Source organism: Stigmatopora nigra, chromosome 7 (assembly GCF_051989575.1).
Source record: "Stigmatopora nigra isolate UIUO_SnigA chromosome 7, RoL_Snig_1.1, whole genome shotgun sequence".
NCBI classification, from domain to species: Eukaryota; Metazoa; Chordata; class Actinopteri; order Syngnathiformes; family Syngnathidae; genus Stigmatopora; species Stigmatopora nigra.
In genome coordinates, this window is record NC_135514.1 from 6396752 (window position 1) to 6421871 (window position 25120).

The 25120-nt window shown below is 40.0% G+C and overlaps 4 protein-coding genes across 8 annotated transcripts; 3 read left to right on the forward strand and 1 right to left on the reverse strand.

The window, feature by feature from the left end:
- The first annotated feature begins 2778 nt into the window (after positions 1 to 2778).
- Positions 2779 to 8807, forward strand: fbxo32 (F-box protein 32). Its single transcript, XM_077721181.1, has 9 exons — positions 2779 to 3070; positions 3546 to 3664; positions 3844 to 3893; positions 4011 to 4103; positions 5746 to 5839; positions 6406 to 6590; positions 6691 to 6873; positions 7568 to 7711; positions 8043 to 8807. Exons 1-9 carry the CDS (start codon positions 2958 to 2960, stop codon positions 8130 to 8132), a joined length of 1071 nt encoding a protein of 356 aa, XP_077577307.1. The 5' UTR covers positions 2779 to 2957; the 3' UTR covers positions 8133 to 8807.
- Positions 8808 to 9047: 240 nt separating this feature from the next.
- prelid3a (PRELI domain containing 3A) lies at positions 9048 to 11703 on the reverse strand. Its single transcript, XM_077721182.1, has 7 exons — positions 11121 to 11703; positions 10593 to 10761; positions 10432 to 10521; positions 10278 to 10348; positions 10093 to 10195; positions 9876 to 9950; positions 9048 to 9785 (listed from the first exon to the last, which is right to left on the reverse strand). The coding sequence occupies exons 1-6, from the start codon at positions 11150 to 11152 to the stop codon at positions 9891 to 9893; spliced, it is 525 nt and encodes a 174-aa protein (XP_077577308.1). The 5' UTR covers positions 11153 to 11703; the 3' UTR covers positions 9048 to 9785; positions 9876 to 9890.
- A 233-nt stretch (positions 11704 to 11936) lies between these two features.
- On the forward strand, positions 11937 to 15943 carry elovl4a (ELOVL fatty acid elongase 4a). 2 transcript variants are annotated; one of them, XM_077720736.1, is made up of 7 exons: positions 11937 to 12192; positions 12752 to 12828; positions 12977 to 13164; positions 13348 to 13428; positions 13745 to 13916; positions 14007 to 14134; positions 14255 to 15943. In XM_077720736.1, the coding sequence occupies exons 2-7, from the start codon at positions 12762 to 12764 to the stop codon at positions 14564 to 14566; spliced, it is 948 nt and encodes a 315-aa protein (XP_077576862.1). In that variant the 5' UTR covers positions 11937 to 12192; positions 12752 to 12761; the 3' UTR covers positions 14567 to 15943. The 2 variants fall into 2 exon arrangements, with proteins under 2 accessions (XP_077576862.1, XP_077576863.1); XM_077720737.1 differs by lacking the exon at positions 11937 to 12192 and adding an exon at positions 12604 to 12675.
- Positions 15944 to 18087: 2144 nt separating this feature from the next.
- mtcl3 (MTCL family member 3) lies at positions 18088 to 25005 on the forward strand. 4 transcript variants are annotated; one of them, XM_077721214.1, is made up of 13 exons: positions 18088 to 18124; positions 18241 to 18377; positions 19067 to 19826; positions 20607 to 20831; positions 20917 to 21075; positions 21337 to 21405; positions 21532 to 21851; positions 21981 to 22140; positions 22234 to 22303; positions 22479 to 23025; positions 23093 to 23222; positions 23924 to 24231; positions 24628 to 24769. In XM_077721214.1, the coding sequence occupies exons 3-12, from the start codon at positions 19086 to 19088 to the stop codon at positions 24032 to 24034; spliced, it is 2532 nt and encodes an 843-aa protein (XP_077577340.1). In that variant the 5' UTR covers positions 18088 to 18124; positions 18241 to 18377; positions 19067 to 19085; the 3' UTR covers positions 24035 to 24231; positions 24628 to 24769. The 4 variants fall into 4 exon arrangements, with proteins under 4 accessions (XP_077577340.1, XP_077577338.1, XP_077577341.1 ...); XM_077721212.1 differs by lacking the exon at positions 23924 to 24231 and having other exon boundaries at positions 24628 to 25005; XM_077721215.1 differs by lacking the exons at positions 23924 to 24231; positions 24628 to 24769 and having other exon boundaries at positions 22479 to 22783; positions 22855 to 23025.
- The last annotated feature ends 115 nt before the right edge of the window (positions 25006 to 25120 follow it).

A 25120-nucleotide genomic window follows, 5' to 3' on the forward strand; every position in this document is an offset into this window, starting at 1 on the left:
TTTCATTGATTTGCAACAGCTAAACCCAAAACCTATAAATAAACAAACATCTTAAGTTAGTTTATAAAGTCAGCACCACTAACCAGATGACATTTTTAGGTGTTCAGCTGTTCAGTGAACGTGATGTGATGGAGTACACATTGCATTGGTGTGTTTTTCCACTGGATGTCAGTAGGTCAGATGGTGAAGTTGAGAGTAAGTGGAGTGGAGAGTGTTTCTGGGGTGTTGGAAAACTATAGGTGAACTGGTGTTATTTTGAGACACAAACAAGAGGACAACTGCCATACCACGTGAGTCATGTGGGCTGGCAGATGTGAGAGGAGGGGGAAAACCAGCAACCGAGGTTTCACAAGAGTGAATATGAGCGAGTGTGATGTGATGAAACCCATCCGGGAGCAGCAACGACAGGTGTGGTGCAAGAGGAGGAGCAATCAGGATTGAGCAGCTGTCTCGTTTGCTCAAAACATCACAACAAAAACACGGATGGATGGACGGATTATAGAAGGAATTGGGTAGTCACAACTTAAAAGCAACATCATATTTCTGTTTGTATAATGGTTGTCAAGGTTAGGTTGACGGTGGTAGTGACGTGGCCTCATTTGCCAGTAACTAACCTCTACATGCCATATTAAAAGTGAGATTGGAAATTATCATCATATTTCATTTTAATTTAATATTTTATTCGTGCATTTTGTTCTTTTTTTGGTCATTTTTTTAAAGAAAACACAAAAAACAATGAGGCTGTGGATGTATAAAAAAAAATAACATTAAAGTACAAAAAGTTGTAAAGGATTTTGTTGTGCTCAAAATGTTTATGCAATATATATGTCATGTTTCCATGAGAGCAATATAGTGGACTAGTGCTCACCTCATCTGTTTACTTCTGCTACATATTTGCATAACTCTGCCTGCCCCAAATGCGTGTGTGTATGTGCATGATGAAACTGTTCTAGCCCTATTATGTACATCCTATACTGGTCGCTTTTGGGAGGTAATCCAAAACTATGGTTGTTTTATTTATAATTACTATTTTCTTGTAATTTTAATAAGATCACTGAAATGAAGGTTGCCCTAATCCATCTAAAATGTTGAAGAAACTAATTTGTATTTTGAAATAACAATACACCCAAACAAGCCCCGTCATGTAGTATGATTCCCTTGTTTTTAAAAGTGAACATTTGTTGGGATTTTCTACATCACCTTGTCAATTTGCCTGCTACAGAAATAGAAGCTATTGCACATTAGGGGATAATTCCCCTCTGAGGTTTATACCATAGCATGCATGAAGTCATCTTACTTCACTTCCTAAACATGATGACATCATGTTAGCCTCTGTTATTTCTTAGTGACTGTCCAAATGGCAGCAATTGCCGCATACGGTGCTAACAAAATGTTTTACTAAGTGTCTACATGTGATGTTGAACTGCAGAATCAAGCACAAGTAAAAATTATACCCCCCATCCAGATGCTATTATACTAAAACCACAGTAACCAAACCAAACTGAGCAACTGTTCCAAAAACAACAAAAGATTCCAAACCAATGATTACCGCTGCAATTTAAATGATAAAATATTTAAAACAGACACCATAGGTCATGTTTAGTGATTAGCACATGTGAACAGAAGAGCCAGCTAGTTCACTTAACGCTTATAATGTTTCCCCCCATAAACATGAGATGATCTTCTTCCAAGAAGGCCGTGTTGCACCACATGTGTAGCTGCTGCTCACGTTTAGACGGATTGCATAGGGTTGCCAATTACAGAGGGACTGAATGACCCTCTCGCAATACATGTTTACAGTACACACTACATTTTTTTATTCCAAGCACATGGATGGACAACATACTTCGTGTGTTTGTGGCCTTTCCTCCCTCGAATGCTCTTTGCTTATCATGCCGCAGGACATTAAGGAAGTGAATTTTACATGAACAGACAGACACGTGGTATTATTAGAGTTTCTGGACTGGGATTGTTATTGTAGATTATTTTACTTTCACAGCACAATTGAAAGTGACAACACCATTGACAGTTTTTCTTTTTTGTCATGGGATCAATTCTTGATGTCTTTGCGAAAATTGGCCAAACCAAAGAAATAAAGCAAAGCTAACTTGTTATAAGAGCAAAAATCCCCACACGAGAAATACATTGTAACTTAATACCCAAACTGAATGAGATGTCCCACTCAAGATCTATTTATATTAACAGAAGTGACTGATGATCATGGGATTGAGGAATTAACTAGTCACGAATAACCAAACTATATGGAATACGTCTTTGTGTGACTAAAAGTCATGCCACACTCTCAAACTGAATATTAGGACAACTAAATATGTCATTCAAAAAGTCATCTCATGACTAGAAAACTGTGACAATATGGCAATGGCACAAAATGTCAATGAACTGGAAAAAAACTGAAAATATTTCACTTCTATGACAGAAATGTTGCTTTTACTTATGTATAATTAACTACATTAACACTTTTTGTACCAAAAGCCAATCTAAGGGATTGGTCAATGGTCAGTGGATTTGACGCCCATCGTTGTCAATGGCAACCAATGCCCCAAAACCAGCTGCCCTGAGACTCTTACGTAATCGCTTTTTAGAGCACATCTATCGTTAAAAAAAGGTTAACTCCGGCTTCTTTGCGACTAATATTTCCAAACACACGTACACTTGTCATCAGGGTGGTTTGTATGAAGTGTCGTTTGTTCCTTTTCCGCAACGTTTTGCAACGCTTCAGCAGATAAACAAAGCCACGTGCTGCGGGGAAATGGCCAAAGTGGGCGTGGCCTGCCTGCTTCCGGGAACATATAAGAAGCTCAAGCTGCGCAATGTCAACACTACAAGAGTAACCAACACAAGTTGAAAAGAAAATAACCCGAAAGGAGGGATATACATAAACGCAATCGGCGTTTTACTCGTTTTTCTTTATCATAAATCTTCCCTCTTAGCGAAGGATGCCTTTCCTTGGGCAGGACTGGAGATCGCCGGGCCAATGTTGGGTTAAAACCGAGGATGGCTGGAAAAAGACATCAGCAGACGATAAGAACAACAACATCTCGTTGGAAAGGTTTGTCATCAACAAAACGTCGTTATGTTTTAGGGGAAAAAAGCGGAATTATATAGAGATACACTTCAATTTTCCTTCGCTGGGATTTTTGTTTTCATGCTCCGCACTTCGTCGCTAATCGCATATCTATTAATAACTTCGCATTAATGTCGAGTGAGTCACTTTAAAAACGGATTTAATTTTTTTTTTTTTACATCAACAACATTCAACGCGCACGTGGAGATGCATGTTGGCATTTATTTGTTTTGGTTTGTGAGAGTGTGGGATGTAATGTGGTTATTTCTTAACCTTAATGTCACAAAAACAGGATGTAGTTTAGTACACATGATAATTTGGATTATTCTTTTGATCACTATAAATCATTGGAATTAATATTAATTCTAGGGAAGAAATAGTAGCATAGTTCCCTACCTCACAGATCAACAATTGTGCTACAACATACTTGAATACAAATGTTTTTGTGTGTTTTTTGTAGCTTCTGCAAAGCAGAGCATGATTGTTTCAACAAGGAGAACTTGCTGCTTTCTCTCGGTTACGACATGGCTGCCAAAAAGAGGAAAAAAGACCTCATGAACAACAACACTAAGGTTCCATGTGAGTTACTTTGTCTCGCTAGTATACATTCTCTGTTATTGTTCTGTCTGGAGTGATTAAAGTTTAATCTTGCAGTCATAGATGGGAAGGAGATGCTCAAAATGTTATTTAGGATTCATGTCCCACCATGTCTTGAAGGGCATTTCCTCCTACTAAGAACAACATGTTGTTTTCTGCAGATTTCCACAGGGAAAAGTGGATTTATGTTCATAAAGGAAGCACCAAGGAGGTAATGTATATCCTTGGCTAACCAAACATTTTGCCATTGCTTATGTCAACATGACAAGAAAACTTTATGGTCCTGTGGAGGATTGCAAACTAATTCCTTGTTCATTAAAACTCACAGCGCCATGGTTATTGCACTCTGGGGGAAGCCTTCAACCGCTTGGATTTCTGCAGCGCCATCAATGACACGAGGAGGTTCAATTACGTCGTCAGAGTGAGTCTTTTTTTTGTCTGTCTTCCCACAAAGTCTTTGCTGACGTATTTAGGTTTGCCACGCTTAAAGGGTGTGCACCGCTTATCAGTTCTCTACAGACATTGCCGATGATTGAACTAGCTGGTGCATGTTTTGAGTATATCAGTCACAGTAGCACAGGCTAATGGAGGTGAGGGTGTTGAAATGATGTCTCCTCCTAAAAGCAGGAAATAACAAGCTGCCTAAATATATGGCAAACCCTCATAAGTTCTTTAAACACGCAACACATATGCTTAATATAAAAACTACTATAAACCTTCTTAATGTTAATTTGCTACATTTGTATCTGTATATATATATTTTTTCCCCTCACCTCACTGATGTGATAATTTTCCACATGTGAAGCCACGTGAACTTCACGTGGCTTCACATGTGGGAGGGGGTAGTAGCTACGCATTGATGTGAGACCCCTCCTCAATGGCGTCATGAAACTCGACCTGATGCTTGTCAGGTGATTCTGCCTCCTCTGACCAAACGCCAAATACAACTTGTGAATTACGCCCTGTGGGGTTATGTTCTCATTGTTGATAAAAAAAATATATAGTACAATTTAGTGAACTATTGTCAGAGAGTATTATCTCAAATTTAAGTGAGTATGCCATGTAATGTGGAATGACTTTTTAATGAGCTAACATCTTGTATCCAGGGCAGTAAGACTGTACAACAATATGTCTGTGTAACACGATCATCCAGTCTGAACAAACCGTCCCGGGTCACTGATTGCTTCATTTTACTGGGACTCACTTTCACAGATCAAATTCTTTCCCAAAAGACACTCAGCCGTGTCATGAAAAACAAATGAAGATTCCGTCATCAATACAAACGTCAAGGTGTATCGCTATTTCCATTATATAATCAAAGACCGTCTTTCTAATACCGTCCGTGTTTAAAAATGTAAGGTGAGGGGAATGCTGTGAAGTGAAGTTTTATGAGCACGGGTGCTAAAAGTAGATACGGAAACGTACATTGTTCTGCGTGGCTGCGTCACAAAGCGCCGCGCACTCACTTGATGAGCTGCTAAAAGATGAAGGTCAGAGGATTAGGCTGAAGGAATGTAGCAGGAAGGAATGGAAAAAGGAATAAGGCACAAGAAGGCAGGCATAAATGTGGACATAAACTCCTTAAAACCAAAGTTTTAATGGACTTCACTTCATTGAACACCCAAACAATGAAAGTGCTTGTTTTCTTAGGTAGTTCTACAACTTCTCTAGTTCACCATCTCCAAGGTCATACATGTTCTTCCATGATGTCATAGCCTGCGTTCCATGCCAGCTCAGTACGTGCTGTGTCTGCTAGCTAATAATGATAACCACACACATAGTCTGGTAAATAATTCACTTGGATCAGCAGGCAAGTGATTAAAGTTTGTTTTGCAAAACTTTTTGGTTTCCTGTGATGGGCTCCCAATAGTTCCTAGCTTTTTCTTTCTCCTTAAAAAAAATTGCCAATGAGTTGCAGCCGTACTGTTCCTATTAGGAATGTGTGTTTGTCTTTATTTTTTGAACACTGTTTAACAAACCCTAAGCAGACAAATCAGTGGATTCTGGGCTCTTTACCTCAAAGTAGTCAACTTATGTTCCTTTTTCTCTCTTTTCTGTTCAAGCTGTTGGAACTTATCGCCAAATCACAACTCCCTTCGCTCAGTGGTGTTGCACAAAAGAACTACATGAATATTCTTGAGCGTGTGGTACAGAAAGGTGAGCTTTGCCATATTTATTATAGTTAGTGTACATAATTGAATTATGTTACATATTTTAGCATTGATATTTGTTATTTACTATTAAAATAAATGATTTCTGTCTTGTTTCATACCCAAAATAGACAAAAATTGCTTGCAAATCAGTGCACAAATTGTTTGAGAGGCCTTCCGTGTACTCAAGTATTTTTATTCGTTCATGAACCAGAACAAGTCGAAATGTTATCTTTTATAAAAACATATTAGCTTGCTTGTGTACATTTTTCTTGGTACCCCCAAAACATGCATGGTATGCTGGTTGAACACTATAAATTGCCCCTAGGTATGAGTATGAGCGTGAATGGTTGTTTATCTCCTTGTGCCTTGTGATTGGCTGGCCACCAATTCAGGATGATAGGTTCCAGCACCCCCTGCAACCCTTGTGAGGGTAAACCTAATGCAAAAAGAGCAGGTCCAATCCGTATGTTTGAGTTTTTAATCAAGAGGAAATGTTTTGGCAATAATAACCCAATGTTTAATTTACCCTTAGTAAACACCCCGTCTCTAATGACTCAATTCCTGCCACAGTGCTCGACGACCAGCAGAACGTGCGTCCCATCAAGGAGCTTCTTCAAACACTTTATGTCTCGCTGTGTAGCCTGGTTCAGGACATGGGCAAGTCAGTTCTGGTGGGAAACATCAACATGTGGGTGCACCGCATGGACAACATCCTGCAGTGGCAGCAACAGCTAAACAACATTCAGATCAAGAAGGTGAGACAAAGAAAACATTGGTGACATTGACAAAACTGTTTATAGTCAATAAAAATAAACTATAAAACTGAGTACCAACTTTTTTTTTTGGTCCTTCCAGCCAAAACCTACAGGGATGACACTGATGGAGCTACCTGCCAGCCTGCAGCTTAACATCATGCAACGTCTATCAGATGGCAGAGACTTGGTCTGCTTGGGCCAAGTCTGTCCAGAACTAGGGGGGCTTGTTGAGGACCGCTTGCTTTGGAAGAGACTTTGCCAATACCACTTCACAGACAGACAGGCAAGTGGTCACTCGGCTCATATGTAAAAGTACTACTTCAATGAACAGGGAAAATAAATTAAATTAGAACAGATTTTACACAGCATTAGATGTGTGGACTTTGCAGTTTCACCCCGGGCCTGCACGGGTTTTCTCTGGGTACTCTGATTTCCTCCCACATTCCAAAAACATGCATGGTAGGCTGATTGGACACTCTAAATTGCCCCTGGGTATGAGTGTGATGGTGAATTCAGCTGGGATAGGCTCCAGCACCCCCCGCAGTTCAGAAAATGAATGAATGAATTTAAAAGTCACATGCCACATGAGTTTTTTTCAATGCAACTCATTGTACTGAGTTATTAGGAGTACTATTCCTTCATGATGGAGCCTCAGTATAATGCAACACATCTCAACACTACTAAAAAGTTTCACCAACCTTTAAAAGTAGCTCTTTTGGAGCCAAGCGCTGATGAAACTGCCTGAAGTCAGTCTGAGGCAACATAGAGCATGCGGTGTGTGCTGGAAGTGAGTTCCTTCACTTCACACCCAGCTCACAAAAATGCACCTGATTATCTACTAACCTCAACTCAATGTGGGTTATAGTGTTTGGCAGGAGAAAAAAATGGTGACGGCTGTGTAAGATGCATCAACAAGAGTGCTGCTTTTTGTTTTGTTTTCTCACGTTTCTTAAAAGTGTGTTTGTTCCTTGCTTTAGATCCGAAAGCGTCTGATGGTGTCAGATAAAGGTCATCTAGAATGGAAGAAGATGTACTTTAAGCTGAGCCGCTGTTATCCTCGCCGAGAACAGTACAGTGACACTCTGCACTTCTGTTCACACTGTCACATCCTTTTCTGGAAGGTACAAACATTTGTGTTTTCATCTTATAGAAGTATAACTGCACGAGAGTTGCTGTGTTTCTATAACAGGTTTTATGCCTTGTTCTGGCAAGTATTTAAATAATTAAATTCATAAAAATACATATATTTTTTATTTGGACTTTCTATTAGCTGATTTTCAATTCTAGATTTAGTTATTTTCAAAATTTGGATGTTTAAATCAACTTTTTCAACTCTAAATTCACATTTTGCAAAGTCATATGTAAGGGAAACACAGTTTATGACTAATTACCACATTTCAATGGATGAACAACTTCTTAAAAGTATTTTATGTACTGTTTTTTCCACAACAGGACACAAATCATCCATGCACTGCTAATAATCCAGAGAGTTGCACCATGGCTCTCTCCCCTCAAGATTTCATCAACCTTTTTAAATTCTGATGCCCCCCATCACACATATGGACTGAGTGTACATATTGTACATAAAGGTGAATGTTTTATTTCATATCTAATGTGTAAGTCCATGGCAATCAGGCAGAGGGACATATATGCAATTGAGATTTAGGTATTTTTTTATACTGCTTGAAGTAAAAGATTGTCTCTGTTAAGTGAGGAAAGGAGAGCTAATGAATATTTGAAAGAATATTCTTGTTCAAAAGGGAGGCATAGACGTTAGGAAAAGTAGTTTTAACTTGTTGTTGAATTGTTTATTTCAACATAGGAATCTGGAAAGTTATTGTATGAGTATTTAACTGATTTGAATGTTTTGCGAAAGCTGATTGCTTTAATGGGACACTTTTTAAATGGCAGAGGGTGTCATTTTAATGGCATTGCTACAGTCTAAGAGAGTCATATTATAACTGGGTGTTATAGCACCATCATGTTTTTTCTAATTACTTTTCCACTTTTATAAGGTTTGATATTTTTTTAAAAGTTGGGTTCTTATCTGCCGTGGCTGCATTTTGCATTTTTTTTAGTGAGTTTTGTCCAACTCGGTGTGCCTTATTGCAGAACTTGAAACCGGTACTGAGTTAACAGTGATACATTTCTAGATGTTGTTTACTGATCATGAACACCATCATGTGCATTCATGAATACCAAAGAGTGTGTGTGTGTGTGTGTGTGTCTGTAACCTTTTTGTTCCCCTTCCAAGATGTGCATGTTAAAGAACATGCTATGTATTTATTAAAAATGATGGGTTAAATAGCTCAGCTTGTTAAAGTCGGTTTTGAAAGAAATCCTATTGAATACCAATACTTTTTCAGTACTGCTCAACCAACTGATGTACTGTACATACTATGCAGTACATTCTGTAAATGCTCTGTGGTTTCAATAAAATGTTTAATTCCAGAAGAGTTTGGATTTACTCCATTTCTTTTTTATTGACCCTTGTTAATTTGATCTAAACAAGGGGTAATTATCATTTTTTTGTGTAAATGGCTTTGGCTAAAAAATGGATTCTAGTAATAGTTGATATAAATGAAATTAAATAGCAGAAAGTTAGCAGAAAAATCATTAATCACTTGCATTTTTTCCCAAGTCAAGTTACATCCATTTAACACTGTACATTGCTCATCACTCACTTGGTTGGAGAGCTGTGTAGTTCTAAACACACGCAAAGGCATGTGGCACGCACACATAGGCAACATCAAGGGCTCAACCAGTTTTTTTTTCAACTGTCCCCTCCCTTGCATACAGCCTTCTTCACTTACAATCTCAGTTGCAAATACTTGGCATTAATACAAGCTGGAATAAGAAATGAGCTGGTATTCTATTGTAATGTGAGCAAAGAATTCTACATACCATGCTAATCTTTTCATCTTATTCTTATCATGCAAAATAAATCTTTAATACATAAAAAGCACCTTTTTTCCCCCTGGGGACTCTTCCCACTGCCTAGAGAGTTTTCTGATTTCAAATGGTTTGTTATTGTGTATGTATTTTCTATTCAAGCAGAAGCATTGACTTTCTCTCTTCGGAACCGCAAGTCCCTTAGTGTCTTCTCTGTTAATGAAGGTTGTGGTTTGAAAAAGTCCACAAAAAGATCCACCGACATTAGTCTGAAGCACCGGCTCAAGTTAGGGTGTGACCATCCTGCAAATGTAAATGAGAAACAAGAATATGAATAAGACCAATATTACTGCATTTTATCAAATGTGGAAAAAAGATCAAGGTCAAAGTTACCATTGTTAGTAAATGTCAGAGCGTAATATTTTCTCTTTCCGAGTTCTGAATAATCCACTCAATAGCATCCCAGCCCTACAGAGCCAGAGGGGAAAAAAACTGAATAAAGTACACACAAAGACCATACATGGTGATATATCAGAATATTACAGAAGGTTGACAAGGAAATGTCAAGCAAAAGATGACTATAATTTACATTATTTTACAGTATTGTTACCTTTCTGGCATTAGCAGTCATTCTCCTCGCCATCAAGCCCTCCAAATAGTTGCTCAAGCTCACTCCCTTAACTGTAATGATGGCCTCCTGCGTCAGGACAGTGCTGTAGAGCACAAAAAAAAGTTACAACTACACATCTAAGATCACTTTAAGAAAAAAAGTGGAAAAGAAAGAAATGTACTTACACTTCAGGGTTGTCTGGGTGTGGTGTGTAAAGGAGCCTCTCATCCACTGATATCAGGTTAGTAAGAGTAATCTGTAGGACAAAGCAACAGTCACTGTAATTTCAATACATTGGATAACCATGGCTCAATACAGGCAATTGTCCATTGCTAATACATTTGTTGAGCATAACTCCATTTTCTTCTCTTCAGGGTCGACAACGGACAGTTCCTTCACGTATGTCTGTAGGTGGTTGGTTCCCAGTATCTACAAGATAAATAACATGAAATCGAGCAAACGTGTGAGTGAATGTGCATAGCGAAGCCGTGACCACTGACCGCTCGTACGATTGCGGGCAGGCCCCACTCTGTGCTAAGGAGCCGATGGCTATGTAAGCGTCCTTCTGCGTCCAGGCGGCGATCAAGCACGTCCACACCCACCACGTGTGGGTTCATGGGGTTAGGATACTTCCTCATGGCAGCCTTGATCACCGTTTCCCATGGGTAACTTCACACAAACAGGTACAAGTTAGCAAATAAATCAACCATTCACGGCCAGGTGGTACAAACGTTCTCTGAGATCTTTTGATGACATTATCGCGCTGTTGCTAATCAATGATCATCAATGGGAGTATGCATGCAGAAGGAATTTTTTTTAAAAGCCACATTAGGGGTCGTGTCGGCGCCACAATGATCACGTAATGCACCGATTGATGCATTCAGGACATAGCTCTTTCAACAGCGGTTCCCACATTTTACCTCACCCAAAGAGCCACATATGGCTCTCGAGCCATAGTTTGCCTACCCCTGCCTTATAGCATAGGACCTGTCTCTGATTTATGAGGAATAAATCAAAATGTACAGAACCTGAAAGCATGCTCTGTGCTCCAAATCTTCATGTTTCCACTTGGTGTAGTGACCTTGTGTCTTCAGAACACCCTCTATTGTCTTGGCAAGCTTCTGTGGACCATACGCTGCAATGAGTATGGTCAGTAAGTAAGCTGGGCCCCGGGACCACCACCATCAGTTCAGGGTATTCTGATGCTCCTTTTTCCCTGAGCATCAACGATAAGCAAGAATCAATTGAGAATGGCTTATCCTGTTGTTGGAAAGAAGATAGCAACAGGCAGGAAAGGTGATATCTTTGTTTTTATGGTGCAATGAGGAGGAGGATGAGCAGAAGCAACGCCGATGCTCTATTGACTGTCGCCATCAACATCAAGTTTCAGTTTGTAACGGAATTGGCTAACGTTTAAATTTTCAAAACAAAACTCACTTACTTACCCCTATATTGGGATTTACTGACTTTTAAATGTTTTTGTCTACTTAAATGGAATAAATGTTCATTGACCAAAATATATCATCATTGTTCAGTGAATAGATTAGACATAATATAAAACTCAGTATAAACGGAACAGACAACTTATTTTGGTAGTACGGTTTCCCCCGGTTTCTTCCTTGCGTTCGACAATGTCAAATGGGTACTAGAGCTGCAGCCACCTTTTGTGCGCATGCGTACAGCATCCTTCCTCCATCCTCACGCAGCGATCGTGAGCTCAGTCAAGTTACACAGAACAAGCAGCTACAGGCTGCCTTGACATCCGCTAGTTTTAAAAAAATAAAACTAAATTTCACCAAATACCAGTATATTAATTTATTTTGAAACATAACGGTACTCCAACAGTCCGATTAAGTAGTGATGTGACGACGCTGCTGATAAGGCTCGGGAGAATTGTTCGGCAAAGCAACGGTGGAGGGAGGAGAGTGCACGCTACATTCATGCCATCGCCATCTAATTTCACGCTTCCGAATTGATACTCGGAAAGAAAAGAAAAAAAGGGTTCCACCAACGGACTGGAAGGGGCGACTACATCTACTCTGCATGACCTTGCATTGAATGTCACCATCCTAGACGGATAAAATAAAAGATCACTGAAAGGTATGAACATCCTACATGGTGGAGTGGGCATAATGTATCTATACGTACTTTCTTTGCATGACCATTGTTACCCTCCTTCATGGGGATTTGGGATGGATTGTGGGGACGTCTTTTAGATCAATGGGCGGCAGATGGCGGATGCTGCAGCAGGCTTGAGGTGGGGTGGTCGTGATGGTGGTGTTTGGGGGTGGGCGTCACCTTTTTTTTAAGGACTATTAAATCAACTCCAGTGTTCTTCAGTGGTGACTATGCTTTATCCATTTCCTCCCCCTTCTGCCCCTTCTGGCTGGGGGAAAAATGTGCTGACACACATGCACACACGGACACGCGCACGCACACACATGCACACGCACACACGGACACGCGCACGCACACACATGCACACACACTCATATATGTACACACGTTTGTGTGCAATCAAGCCCATAGCATCCATCCAATGGTTCACTAATCTAATTCAAACAAGTAAGCAAATCTAAACAAGTGAGTGTCATTTCCGGACTATTTTCACCATGTAAACGAGCAGGATTAATGATGAACCCTTTTTTGTTCATTTCAGATTCTCAAACATGGAGATTATTACACATCTGATCAATGACACTATAGAATTCTACAAATGGACCCTAACTATTGCAGGTAAAATGATTGGTCATTCATTTGAAAATGTGCAAAGAGTTTTGAAAGTAAATTCTGTACACAAACATGAGGCATGGGAACATAGGCCTTTAGAATTTATTTTAATGGACTAAAGAATATGAACTTTACTATGTATATTTCCTTCTAGACAAGAGAGTGGAGAAATGGCCATTAATGGACAACCCTCTGCCCACGTTGGCCATCAGTGCATCCTACCTCTTGTTCCTCTGGCTAGGGCCCAAATACATGAAGAACAGGGAACCTTTCCAACTTCGCAAAACTTTAATTGTTTACAACTTCAGTATGGTCTTTCTCAACTTCTTTATCTTCAAAGAGGTAAGGATATAGGGACATTTTAAATATATGCATTCAATCTTTCCCTTTTGCACCCCAATGAAATAATGCTTTTAATACATTTTTTGTTTTTTCAATGAGCTACACTTGAATGTATTGATATTTTTCTTTTCCATCATTTCCATCACACAAATTTAAATAATGTGCTTTATATATTTGTTCTAGTTGTTTATGGCAGCACGGGCGGCGAGCTACAGCTACATTTGCCAAAGGGTGGACTACTCAAATGATCCCAATGAAGTCAGAGTGAGTGCAAGGATATAATGTCTATAATGCAATTACTGAATCCAAATGTATTTAACTTATTTTTTAACTTCATTCTAAAGAGGGTTTTTTTTTAGAGAGGGGGGGTGCTTTGACAGGCTTTCCACATGCTAAAAATAACCTAATAATGAAAGAGGTCAAGAGTGTCCGCTTTCAGTCATCAGTCCAAATGACGTAGCGGTACCTGAAACGGAAGACAGCAAATAGAGGCCCTGATAACTGTCTTTGTTCTCGTTTTTTATGTGGTTGAGGTCAGGGCTATGGCACTTTCAAAATTCTGTCTCTGTACCACACTCAGGTGGCAGGAGCATTGTGGTGGTATTTCATCTCCAAAGGCATCGAATACCTGGACACAGTGTTTTTCATCCTGAGGAAAAAGTTTAACCAGGTCACCTTTCTGCACGTTTACCATCACTGCACCATGTTCACGCTCTGGTGGATCGGCATCAAATGGGTGGCGGGAGGACAGTGTGAGTGGCTCATGTTACTACGTATGACGCAAAGATCATCTGTGCTTACAAAATGACTAAAATACTTGTCAATTGTGAAAACCTTTTCAGCCTTTTTTGGAGCACACATGAATGCAGCAATCCACGTGTTGATGTACCTCTATTATGGTCTGGCGTCTTGCGGTCCCAAGATCCAAAAGTACCTATGGTGGAAAAAGTACTTGACCATCATCCAGATGGTAACAAAAAAATCAGATGATCATTTTGGTGTATTTTGATGTTTGTTTTATGTATGGAGAAAAATATGGTTTCAAATTGGAGTCGCTGAAGTGCTACATTTTTTTGTTTTGCCGTCTCAGATCCAGTTCCACGTCACCATCGGCCACACGGCTTTGTCGCTCTACGTCAACTGCGACTTCCCCCACTGGATGCACTACTCCCTCATTTGCTACGCCATCACCTTCATCGTTCTCTTCGGCAACTTCTACTACCAGACCTATCGCCGTCAGCAGCCCAGGCGCGACGCTTCTTCCTCCAAAGGGAGCAAGTCTCTCTCTAACGGAGCCCATAACGGACTCAAGGCCACCAATGGCGCCACGGCTGGGAATAACGACAAACCCCAGGAAAATACCGGCAGGAGAAAGAGGAAAGGAAGAGCAAAAAGAGATTAAAGAAAAAGTTTGGGGTAAGCTTAATCAGTTTCTAATTCTATCATGTCAGAATGTGGAAGACCTAATTGGAGGAAGGATGAGGTAAATGTGTTGATTTTTTAGACATGAGACTGGATTGTTTGGCGAGAGCACTTATTGGCTCGTAGGAGATGTTCAAGGGTATACAAAGGCCACTATTATCGCAATACTCTTGTGTCAAATTCAAGTGATGTGGCCTGGCCTGATGGGAAATTAACATTTTATTGAGTTTTGGAAGTGGCGGGAGGGCACAAGATTACACACACTCACGCTCAATCATGTCTCCTTAAATTCTACAGTTTTTCCTCATGCAGATATAAAGCTGATCCCCCTGATCATCCTATAGTCATTGATAGGTGAGTTGCTATGATGATTTTGAGCAATTGACCTTAAAGTGGCTAAATTTATCATAAAAAGAAAGAAATCATTGCTTTTTTTTAACCAAATAATGTTGTCAACATGGAGGAAGGTATGTGAAAATCAAATTGTATGTTGTAACTAAAGATAATCATTTCTTTTATTCTTTTTAGAATTGTAGGTTTTTATCACATATGGAAATGTCATTTACTGCAGCTGTCAAAGTGATATAAAAATGTAAAATATTTTATTTCTGTATGCCTCGTCTGTTTTGTATGTCCCTAATTGTGTGTAACGTGACAAAGTTGACCCGATGTTATTTGCTCACTAAATGTTGATTTTTTAAGAAGTTTGCGCCAGGTTTTTTTTTACATGCTCAGTTATTGTTTCATTTTATGATTTTTTTTTTGCTTGTCTCACAGACAATGGGGAAAAAGTGTGCACAAAAGCATCCTATTGTTGTTTTTTTAAAATTAAGAATAGTATTTAACTCTAGCAATTTACATCATCAAATCTTTGGTCAAATACTTGAAATGTTTTTATTGTATTACATTTATAGGCTTAGGCCATGTCGTGAAATGCCTTGAATGTAAACATAATAATATATATTCAAAAAATAGCTAAAGAACGTTACTAATTAGTATAAAGCGCAGAATGGGATAACATCTACAGAATGGTATATAACCCAAAAGGAACAATAACTGCTGTGCCTGTCAAATGATGTACAAAGTGAATTGGCGTTGTTTTCCACATTTTACCAACAATAATAATTTTTTTTTAGCACTGTATTTTTCCGTTGATGCACATACTGAAGCTCTTTTTTTAATGTCATTGAGGAAACTCATGTATTTGCCATGTGTTTGTGGTGTATATATTACATTGTGATTTTTTGGTACTCTGCTCCCAGCTTGTTTGTTGGCTTGAACATTTGACTGCCGTGCATTTTCTTTAAAGTACAATATCATAAATTTGAACTCTTAAATTAAACTGAATGCCTGTCAAGTCTAAGTTTTACACAATCGTGTCCTGCATAATAGACACTACATGTAAAAATATTACTGCTAAATGTTAATCATAAGTGTTACTGCTATGAGGATTGAAAGGAAACTTTAAGATAAACGATAGAGGGCGTCATCATGTGAAATATTGTGTTTATATATTTATTTTTATGAACAATAATAGTAGAAGTCGTCTGCACCCATCTTCGGTACTGCATATTCTCTTTATGTTTTCAAAGGGGGACACAGTGATATGATATGATGCGTTATTCCTTTTTTAAAAATTAAGATCATTTCAATGTCAATTATTTTTGCTCCTCTACTGATTTCAAGACATTTCCTTTATATATAATAAGGGAATAATTTGGAATAACCAATAAAGGCTTAAAGGGTGGTGCCCCCAGAATATTAATATTTAAACAATGCAATTTAGCATACAGACTTCTTCCTCCGCCCACTTTGACATCATTTAAAAAAGGTTTCCATAGCAACTGGACACACCACCATCTGGACAACCCTCCACTCCTCCTGGCCCATCCTCCTGCTAAACTCCTCCCATGACCCCCAAAGTGTGCCCAAAGTCTCGATCAATTATTCCCACGTCAGCTTTTCTGCTATTGTTTGTGAGCCATTTTTTTAACAGTTAAATATATGTCGTGGTAAGGGGTAGGTAAACTGACCCTGAATTCAAACTCCTACAACAAAGCATATTAGGGGAGGTTGAAAAGTAGATGTTAGACCTAAAAAGTTGGAGCCCCCCTGATTTAGAGTGTACGTTTTAAAAAAATCACAGATAGAGAACAATTCTAGACTGGAACAAATGAGTCTCCAAAAGGGCAAAATCCTCCACTACATGCAACCAGAGGAATGAATGGTCCTGAATAGCTACACTATGTTTGTGTGTAAATCTGTAAAAAAAGAGAGCTCAACTGTATTAGGACATTAACCCTGCTTTTGTAGCATTCTAATAGTGACATAGTGTCATTATCACTGTTGAACTATAATAGAGTTTATGCTGTTATAATGCTGCTCAGGCTAAAGTGGGCCAGAAAAAAAATCTGGTTAACAACGCTGATACAGTAGTTGCTCTACTTAAAAGAAGAGAGCAGCTTGCTTTGTGCTATTTTGGCATTGTGATGTGTCAAACTTCAAGTGGTGCACAAAAAAAAAGGCAAAAAATGATTTAAGTGAGTTTTTCCTGATTCAATTGAGGTATTAGGTTGTACGAGTCACAATTGACATAACAATGGAAGTGTTCAAAATAATCTCAAAAATGTTATGTTCCCGTACATCAAGGAAATTCTTGCAAACGTCGTTGGGAAGCAGAACCAAAAGTGACACCTCTTTTAAATGACTCCCCTGACAGCATTACGTAAGGCTCGGGATTTTAGTGGAAGCACAGTTTTCAATGGCGTCCAGCATCTTTTTTGGTTTCGTGCTTATTTGGGCTCTGCAAAGACCTTCTCGGGAATATTTCTAAATATAAAAAGTAAAACTGAATAACAAATGTAACCTAGAGTTTATTTAAAAGCATTTCTTTTTGTCAATGTTTGTGTTTTTTCTTGATTCAAGACAAAATAATACAGAATTGAATCGAGTAGTGTTATATTCATAAATCACTGGCCACTGCAGCATAGACAAAACATAGACAAGTATAAGAATGTATATAGATAGCAGTAAAGACAGCATTAAAAAAGATGATAGTTGATGTTGATATGGTTTCATAAAGCATTTTAGGGCCTGCTCAGTAAGAAATTTGATTTTGGAGTTAGTTTTTAAAAAGTCCCTCAAATTACATACAGAAGAAACAAAAAGACAAAACCTGACAATAAATAAATAAACTACAAGGAAGTGTATGGGCCTATGGTTTACAACCATGAAATCATCTAATTAATAATCATCTAAATGAGATCCTGACCAAATCTAGATAGCGAACACATTTTCTGCCTGTCTCATCATTGATTGATTTTCAAGACCACTTAACCTGGTCAGACTCAAGGGTCTATCACAGTTGACATTGGGGCTTAGTTGAGAGACTACACCCTAAACCGGTTGCCATTTAGTCGTAGGAGACAAACCACGACAGAAAACCATTTTCACTCACAATAACACCACCACTGAGAAGGTTTTAATCCCACATCATTAATTTCTACACCATGAGTTGGACCCGTCTCATCATTTAAGTGTAAGTTTCAATTCATAAAAGCATTTTTGATCAAGAAAATTTTAAGAAGCGTATTGACTTAATGGAGATGAAATGGCAAGAAAGAGTATGTCAAGGAGTTTCCTCTGCCGTCACAGTCTACCAATAGGAGCTGGTCTTCTAGCGATGATGTAATGTCATGAATATGTAAATTACCTTGCTGGGTGGTCGGGAGGTTCGGGAGTCGGCTTCCCTCTGCTTCCATCACCACTGAGCCTCAGCATCTGACTTAAAGGTAAGAAAATAAGCCTATTTAAGCAGATCGTATGACATCAGCATTGCTGGAAGGTTCCGTTTGACTCTGCTAGACACAATTCAATGATCTTATTTTTAATATTGACTTACTTTTGCTTTTCACAATAAATCATTGACATTGACATTGTAGAATAAGACAATATGCTAGCTTGGCATGTTTGGAGTAAGGAAACTGTTGTTTTTTGATGGCTTGTTTGGTCGGATATAAATGATTAAAGTAGCGAATATGTTGTGTTGTCATCCAGCAATACTTTTATAGCTCATTTTAAAGCAGTTGAAACAGTGAGTCATCCTTCATGTTGGGAAAAGAGGAGATGGCTGACGGGAAACGATAAGACTTTATTGTTACCGAGCTGATCTTCATTATAGACAGGACTTGTCACTTGACGTTTATTTGGACTCCATAACATTTACTAGCATGTGACTTTGTCTGCTTTTTTTTTTGTTTGCTCCTATTCACACCCTCTAACCTCCCCCCTGATACAAACTGGTGGTCTAATTGGCTGAACTGCAGCTGATCCCACCATCTCATCAAAGCGAGACTGAGTGGGCCCTTATTTGTATTTCAAAATTACCCCGTGCGTCTTTGTTTGCCGGTTAAGAGTCAGAACTGGAGCTTAGATGTAGCCTGCTGGCTTTGTGAGGCTGAAGGGTGGTGCTCTGTTGCAGCTACACTGTTGCAGTATGGATGCTGTCAAGGATGAGCACAGCCTCTGATACCACGATGCAGCCATCATCCTCCGCCGACTCCCCCGGGCAGGCGGACAATAGCGGGCGGAAGCAGTCCCGCTCCTCCTCCCCCGCCGGCTCCAAATCCACGTTAAAAGGAAGCAACCCGTCAAAGCATATCGCCTCAAAGCAAGCGGTGGGCGCAGGGGGAGGGAGAAACAGTCGCGGTCATTCCCCAGTTTCATCAGGCAGGGAGCGGCAGGCCGGGGCCGCTCCCGCATCCAAAGGCGCGGCCGCTGTTCAGCTGGCCGGTTCTGAAAGTCCCACGCTGAGCCGGGCGGGGGCAGACAGAGGTGGAAGTCAGACATCCGACGACACACCCCGCCCTGGCCCCGATACCTCCTCCCCGTCCAAAGTGGTGTCGGACCAGCCCTGCGCATCCAAATCCCCCAAATTGAAGAGTAAAAACCAGAAAGGGGGGGACGCTTCTGCCTCTGCGGCCACTAAGAAAAGCTCCAAAAGCACAGTCGGATGCGGACCCGGCTTCTGGAAGGAGGGCTGCTTACAATCGGAGCTGATTCAGTTTCACCTGAATAAAAGCTTGGGGAAGAAAGGAACAAAGATGCAGACAAAACCGCCATCTCCCCCCACCCCTGAGTTGTCCCCAGAGCGTGTACCCCCACAACTAAACCCCCAGAAGGACCCGGCATTACTGGAGGATGAGGTGGAACGCCTTGAGGATGAAAATGATGATCTTAAGGTAAATTCTATACAACTCTTACAATTCACGCATGCTGTATTGTGCAGTGTCACGAGCACCTGTTGTATTTGCTGCATTGTATTTATAATGCAGTTGTTATATGGTTATATGAGAAAGAGAGATACACATACTTAAAATACATCAAATATGCTGATCATTACTGGCCATACGAGTGCATGAGTTAATGACTTTTTATTATTTTGAATGTAAAAATAGTTTGTTTATGACGACACGGTGACAGAGTTAGCATGCCGACCACCGATTCGCTATGCCAGAACTTAGAAGCTAATGTTTCAACAAAATATCGAACATGCATACATACACATGAGGCACTATGGAACACTTTAGCAGGCGATAGGATGGTTGACAGGTCCGCCTCACAGTTCTGAGATCCAAAGTTCAATCCCTGGTGGGTTCTGACCTTCCTGTTTGGAGTTTGCGTGATCACCCTGTGCCTGTGTGGGTTTTCTCTGGGTACTGTAGTTTCCTCCCTCTAAGCTGGTTGACCATTCTAAATTGCCCTTAGGTATGATTGTGAGAGTGAATGGTTATTCATCTCTTTGTGCCCTGTGATTGTCTGGCAACCATTAGTTGACTGGGATACGTTCCCGTACCTCAACGTGAGGGTAAAACGAAATGGAAAATGAATGAATGAAACAATGGATTGTATTTAAGTTCAGCATTTATGATTGTTGGGTTAGCAGAAAAAGGCGTTGGTGCCCCTGATTACCCAGTACTTTAATACTCTGATCCGTGGCTATTGGTTCCATTGTTTGTAAGACTGAAATTGAGGAGATGAGAGCAGAGATGGATGAGATGCGGGACACCTTCTATGAGGAAGATGCCTGCCAGTTACATGACATGCGCAGAGAGTTGGAGAGAGCCAACAAGAATTGTCGAATACTCCAATACCGCCTTAAAAAGGCGGAGAGAAAAAGGATCCGCTTCACAGAGAGCGGCCAAGTGGATGGAGAAACGCTCAGAAGCCTTGAGCAAGACCTGAAGGTGACTTTGCCGTGCAATTGTCAGTTTTTCACGGCCGTCTGTTTGCTTCAGGCTTTCACTGATTACACGTTCTCCCTACAAACAGGTGGCAAAGGATGTTTCTGTGCGTTTGCACCATGAGTTGGAAAACGTGGAGGAGAAGAGGACAAGGACCGAAGAGGAGAATGAGAAACTGAGGCAGCAATTGATAGAAGTGGAGGTCACTAAACAAGCTCTTCAAAATGAGCTTGAGAAAGCCAAAGAGGTGAGAAAGAGGAAGAAAAATAATCTATATTTGTGCATGGAATGCCAATATGCATGTGTAAGAAATTTCCCGGTGTCAAGCGTGACTTAATAAATACAATTATACATTGTGTTGTTTTCCAATTCCCAGATCAGCATGTTATTCATTGTAACATGTATTTTCTTCTCACTTATATGAGGTTTTGCCTGTTGAGATGTTGCTCACGGTTACTGTAACAGTGCCAATTGACCATTTTGACAATGTATTTGCTTTTCCCTTTAGCTCTCCTTGAAAAGAAAAGGAAGTAAAGATGTCCATAAAGAAAGAAAGACTCAGTATACCCCAATTGAGGTGAACCAAAATTTATTGAACTTAAAATCGATTAAATTCTGAAACATACAACAAAACCACAAATGGCTTACATATTCTTTTCTTTTTTTTCTAAATGTAAATCACATAAAATAAACAATTTCACAGGAGGAAAATGACGATCTGAAGTGCCAACTGGCTTTTATCAAAGAAGAGGCTGTCATCATGAGGAAAAAGATGGCAAAGATAGACAAGGAAAAGGACCGGCTAGAGCAGGAGCTTCAGAAATACCGCTCCTTCTACGGGGATGTGGACAGCCCCTTGCCTAAAGGGGAAGCCGGGGGTCCCCCTACGACTCGTGAATCTGAGCTCAAGCTCCGTTTGCGCTTGGTCGAGGAAGAAGCCAACATCCTGGGGAGGAAGATTGTGGAGTTAGAGGTGGAGAACAGGGGACTCAAGGCTGAACTGGATGACATGAGAGAGGACAGGTGAAGAATAATCAGAAAAATCCTTTCCATTTTGTAAATGTGTAGTTTCGGGACATACTTTTGCAAACCATGTTCGTTTTGCTGGGGCCGTGTGTGGTCTCGTGTTAATGCTCATTGTCCTCTCTTAAGTCTTGTGGCCGCCGGAGTGGATGGTGATGGGCGTGGAGGTCAACAGTGCAGAGAGCAAGGAGAGGCGCTGTCTGAGCTGAGGCAGCAGCTTCAGCTTGTGGAGGATGAAGCAGAACTTCTGCGCAGGAATTTAGCAGACGTGGAAGAAGAAAACCAAAAGGTAACTTTGTGAGATCCCCCAAATATGACATTGGATCTAACAGTTTGGGTTGTCTTCTACTGCTAAAACCTTCTTTTTCATTTTTGCCTTTAGGTGACAACTGAACTGAACAAGCTCAAGTACAAGGCTGGCTCTCACGAAGCTGGCTCTAGACACACAGGAGGTTTGTGGAAGTTTTTTTTCAGTCACTGTTCAGATAACAAACAGCTACGTAGCAGAGCAACCAGCTTAAAAGTGTGGATTTAATGAAAAAGAAATCTGTCTCACAAGGTCTCCAGGTGCAGCATATTAAAGTCTTGTCCCACTTTTTCCACTGTTGGCTTGTTTCGACATCCCAGGAGGAAGCGAAACGGCTAAAATGGAGGCCCTCCAGGAGGAGCTGAAAGCAGCCCGTCTGCAGATCAATGAACTGAGCGGCAAAGTCATGCAGCTCCAATATGAGAATCGAGTGCTGCTCTCTAACATGCAGCGCTACGATCTGGCTTCACACTTGGGCATACGAGCAAGCCCACGGGACAGTGACGCCGAGAGTGACGGAGGGCGGGATGATGATACCCCCTCAGCCTCAGCCTCTTCACCTCGCCTCCTGCCGCCTCACCGTAAACGGGAGGGCCCCATTGGAGGCGAGAGTGACTCGGATGAGGTGAGGAACATCCGCTGCCTTACTCCGACACGCTCTCTCTACTCACCTGTGGAGAGCCGTTTTTTATCTAGAAGCCTGAAGGACCGGCAGCAGATGATAGACATCCGAATCGAAGCCGAAAGGCTGGGCCGAACCATCGACAGGCTTATTGCTGACACAAGTACCATTATTGCAGAGGCTCGGATTTATGTCACCAATGGTGAGCTTTTTTCTAGGCTGGATGATGAAGACGAAGGCGGCAGGTACGTTAGGAGGTCGCTATGATGCACCCGGATGGCAAATAGTGAACGTGCATCTCTTGCTTTGTAGAATCCGAGAACATGAGCTGCTATATCGCATCAATGCACAGATGAAAGCCTTCAGAAAGGAATTGCAAGGCTTCATTGACCGCTTGGATGTTCCTAAACAAGATGATAAACAACCAGAGGAACCTCTATCTGTGGGTTTGATCTACTTCAAACAATACTGTGCAAAATATGGCCACCGTTAAATTTATCGCCTTATTCAGAGAAAAACAACTGGAATCTTTTGGTTTTTGACATGTCTAGGCATTATCACGGATAAACACTTGCTCACTATTTACACTCCATGTCAAAAATGGCAAATAGATATCAAACAATCTGAAAAAAAGTCCAGAAGAATGAATTCACTGTAACATCAGAGGGGGGAGTATTGGATGTCCCCTCATGTTTGAGTAACTGCAGAAAATCTCCTCTCTTAAAACCCAGTTAAGGGTTACATAGTTGGTTTATACCCTGTTCAAACTAGATTTATAGTGTAAAATGACGGTTTCAAACTGGCGTTCGGGTGTCAAACTACGGTTAAAAACTTAGTTTACATTTTGAAACTAGGATTAAGGTCTCAAATGAGGGATTAAAACACAGTTTAAGGTCTCTACTTGGCGTTTGAAACTAGATTTAGGGTTTCAAATTAGATTTTAAAAACTAAATGCATTGTGAATGTCATTCCAGCATTGCTGTTATTCACTGTATGATTGCTGGGGTAGAGGGCTTCTAATCATATCATTGGACAGGGTGGCCTTTGACACAGATTTGAAATTAATGTTTATGTCAATTAACACTCTGATGCTAACTCTTTTTACTTCTGCTCATTCTCCCACATTTCATTTCAACCATCTAGATGTTTCAGCCAATTATTTTGCTGATTCTCATTCTTGTTCTGTTTTCTTCTCTCTCTTATGCCACTGTTTTTAAACTTGTGTTCCTTTTCACTCTTTTCTTTGTTCTGTAAGGTATTGACATATTATACATTGTATGTCTTTTTATTTTATTTTCATATAGTCCTTCCTTTTAATTACGTTTTATTAAAAACAAAGTCACTCGAGGTACAGGGCAATCTCATATAACAAGCACAGCCCAAGCTATTCATCATTCTAGATACTTCCATCCATAGTGACCACACACAATGCTGAAATAGTGGAGAATAAGGTGAGTATACAACACATTTGGATTAAATTGAAAAAGAACTTAAACATATTATTAGATGCATGATTTGAGAAGTAAGCAGAAGTGTGTACTGGAGTCCACACTCGCACCAAATTCATGAAACCGTTTGAAATAATGGCAAATTATGTACTGTTGTGCTTATTTTGGGAATATTAATTGAGGGAACAATATATATAAAGATCAGCTTTTTACAAAGCGAGTGTCTTGTTACAGTTGGCATTAATATAATTTTAGAATACAATAGAATTTTAGCGTTAGGACAACACAAATTGGTAGAATCAAGTGGTGGTATTGTTATAGTCGGGAGGATGCTTTGCTCTTTCAAGATTAGGATGACGTTTTGTGATGAATTGAACTGTGAATTTTGCTCTTTACTAGGATATCCTGATGAAGAATATTTGGGCAGCATTTTGTGATGTCAAGCTGAAGCTTTCTTGGATTCCAAAGAGAATAATGGCGCAAAAACACATGAGCAAATCATGTTCTGGATGGATTAAAAATTATAGACTTTGGAGTGGCCTTGTCAAAGTTTGGACATTTGAAACGTCGTGGGATGCCCTGTCCAATACTACAAGGAAAAGTGGGATAAAATCCCATCTCAGTAATCGAACCAAAATAGTTTCATGTTATAGAAAACAAATGATTTAATTTGTAACTGCTGAGGCTAGTTAGTAGATTTAATGGGCTTTTAATTTATCACTCTATCTATGATATTTTTTTGCTTTTAATAAATGCAAATTCCCATTGAAAAATGAATATCTTTGTCTGATATTTACATTTGATCAATGGTCTTAAACATGAAGTAGGGGAAACTATGCCAAAAATACTTTCATCGCATATTTTGAACAGTAGTTGTAAACTTGGGGACACA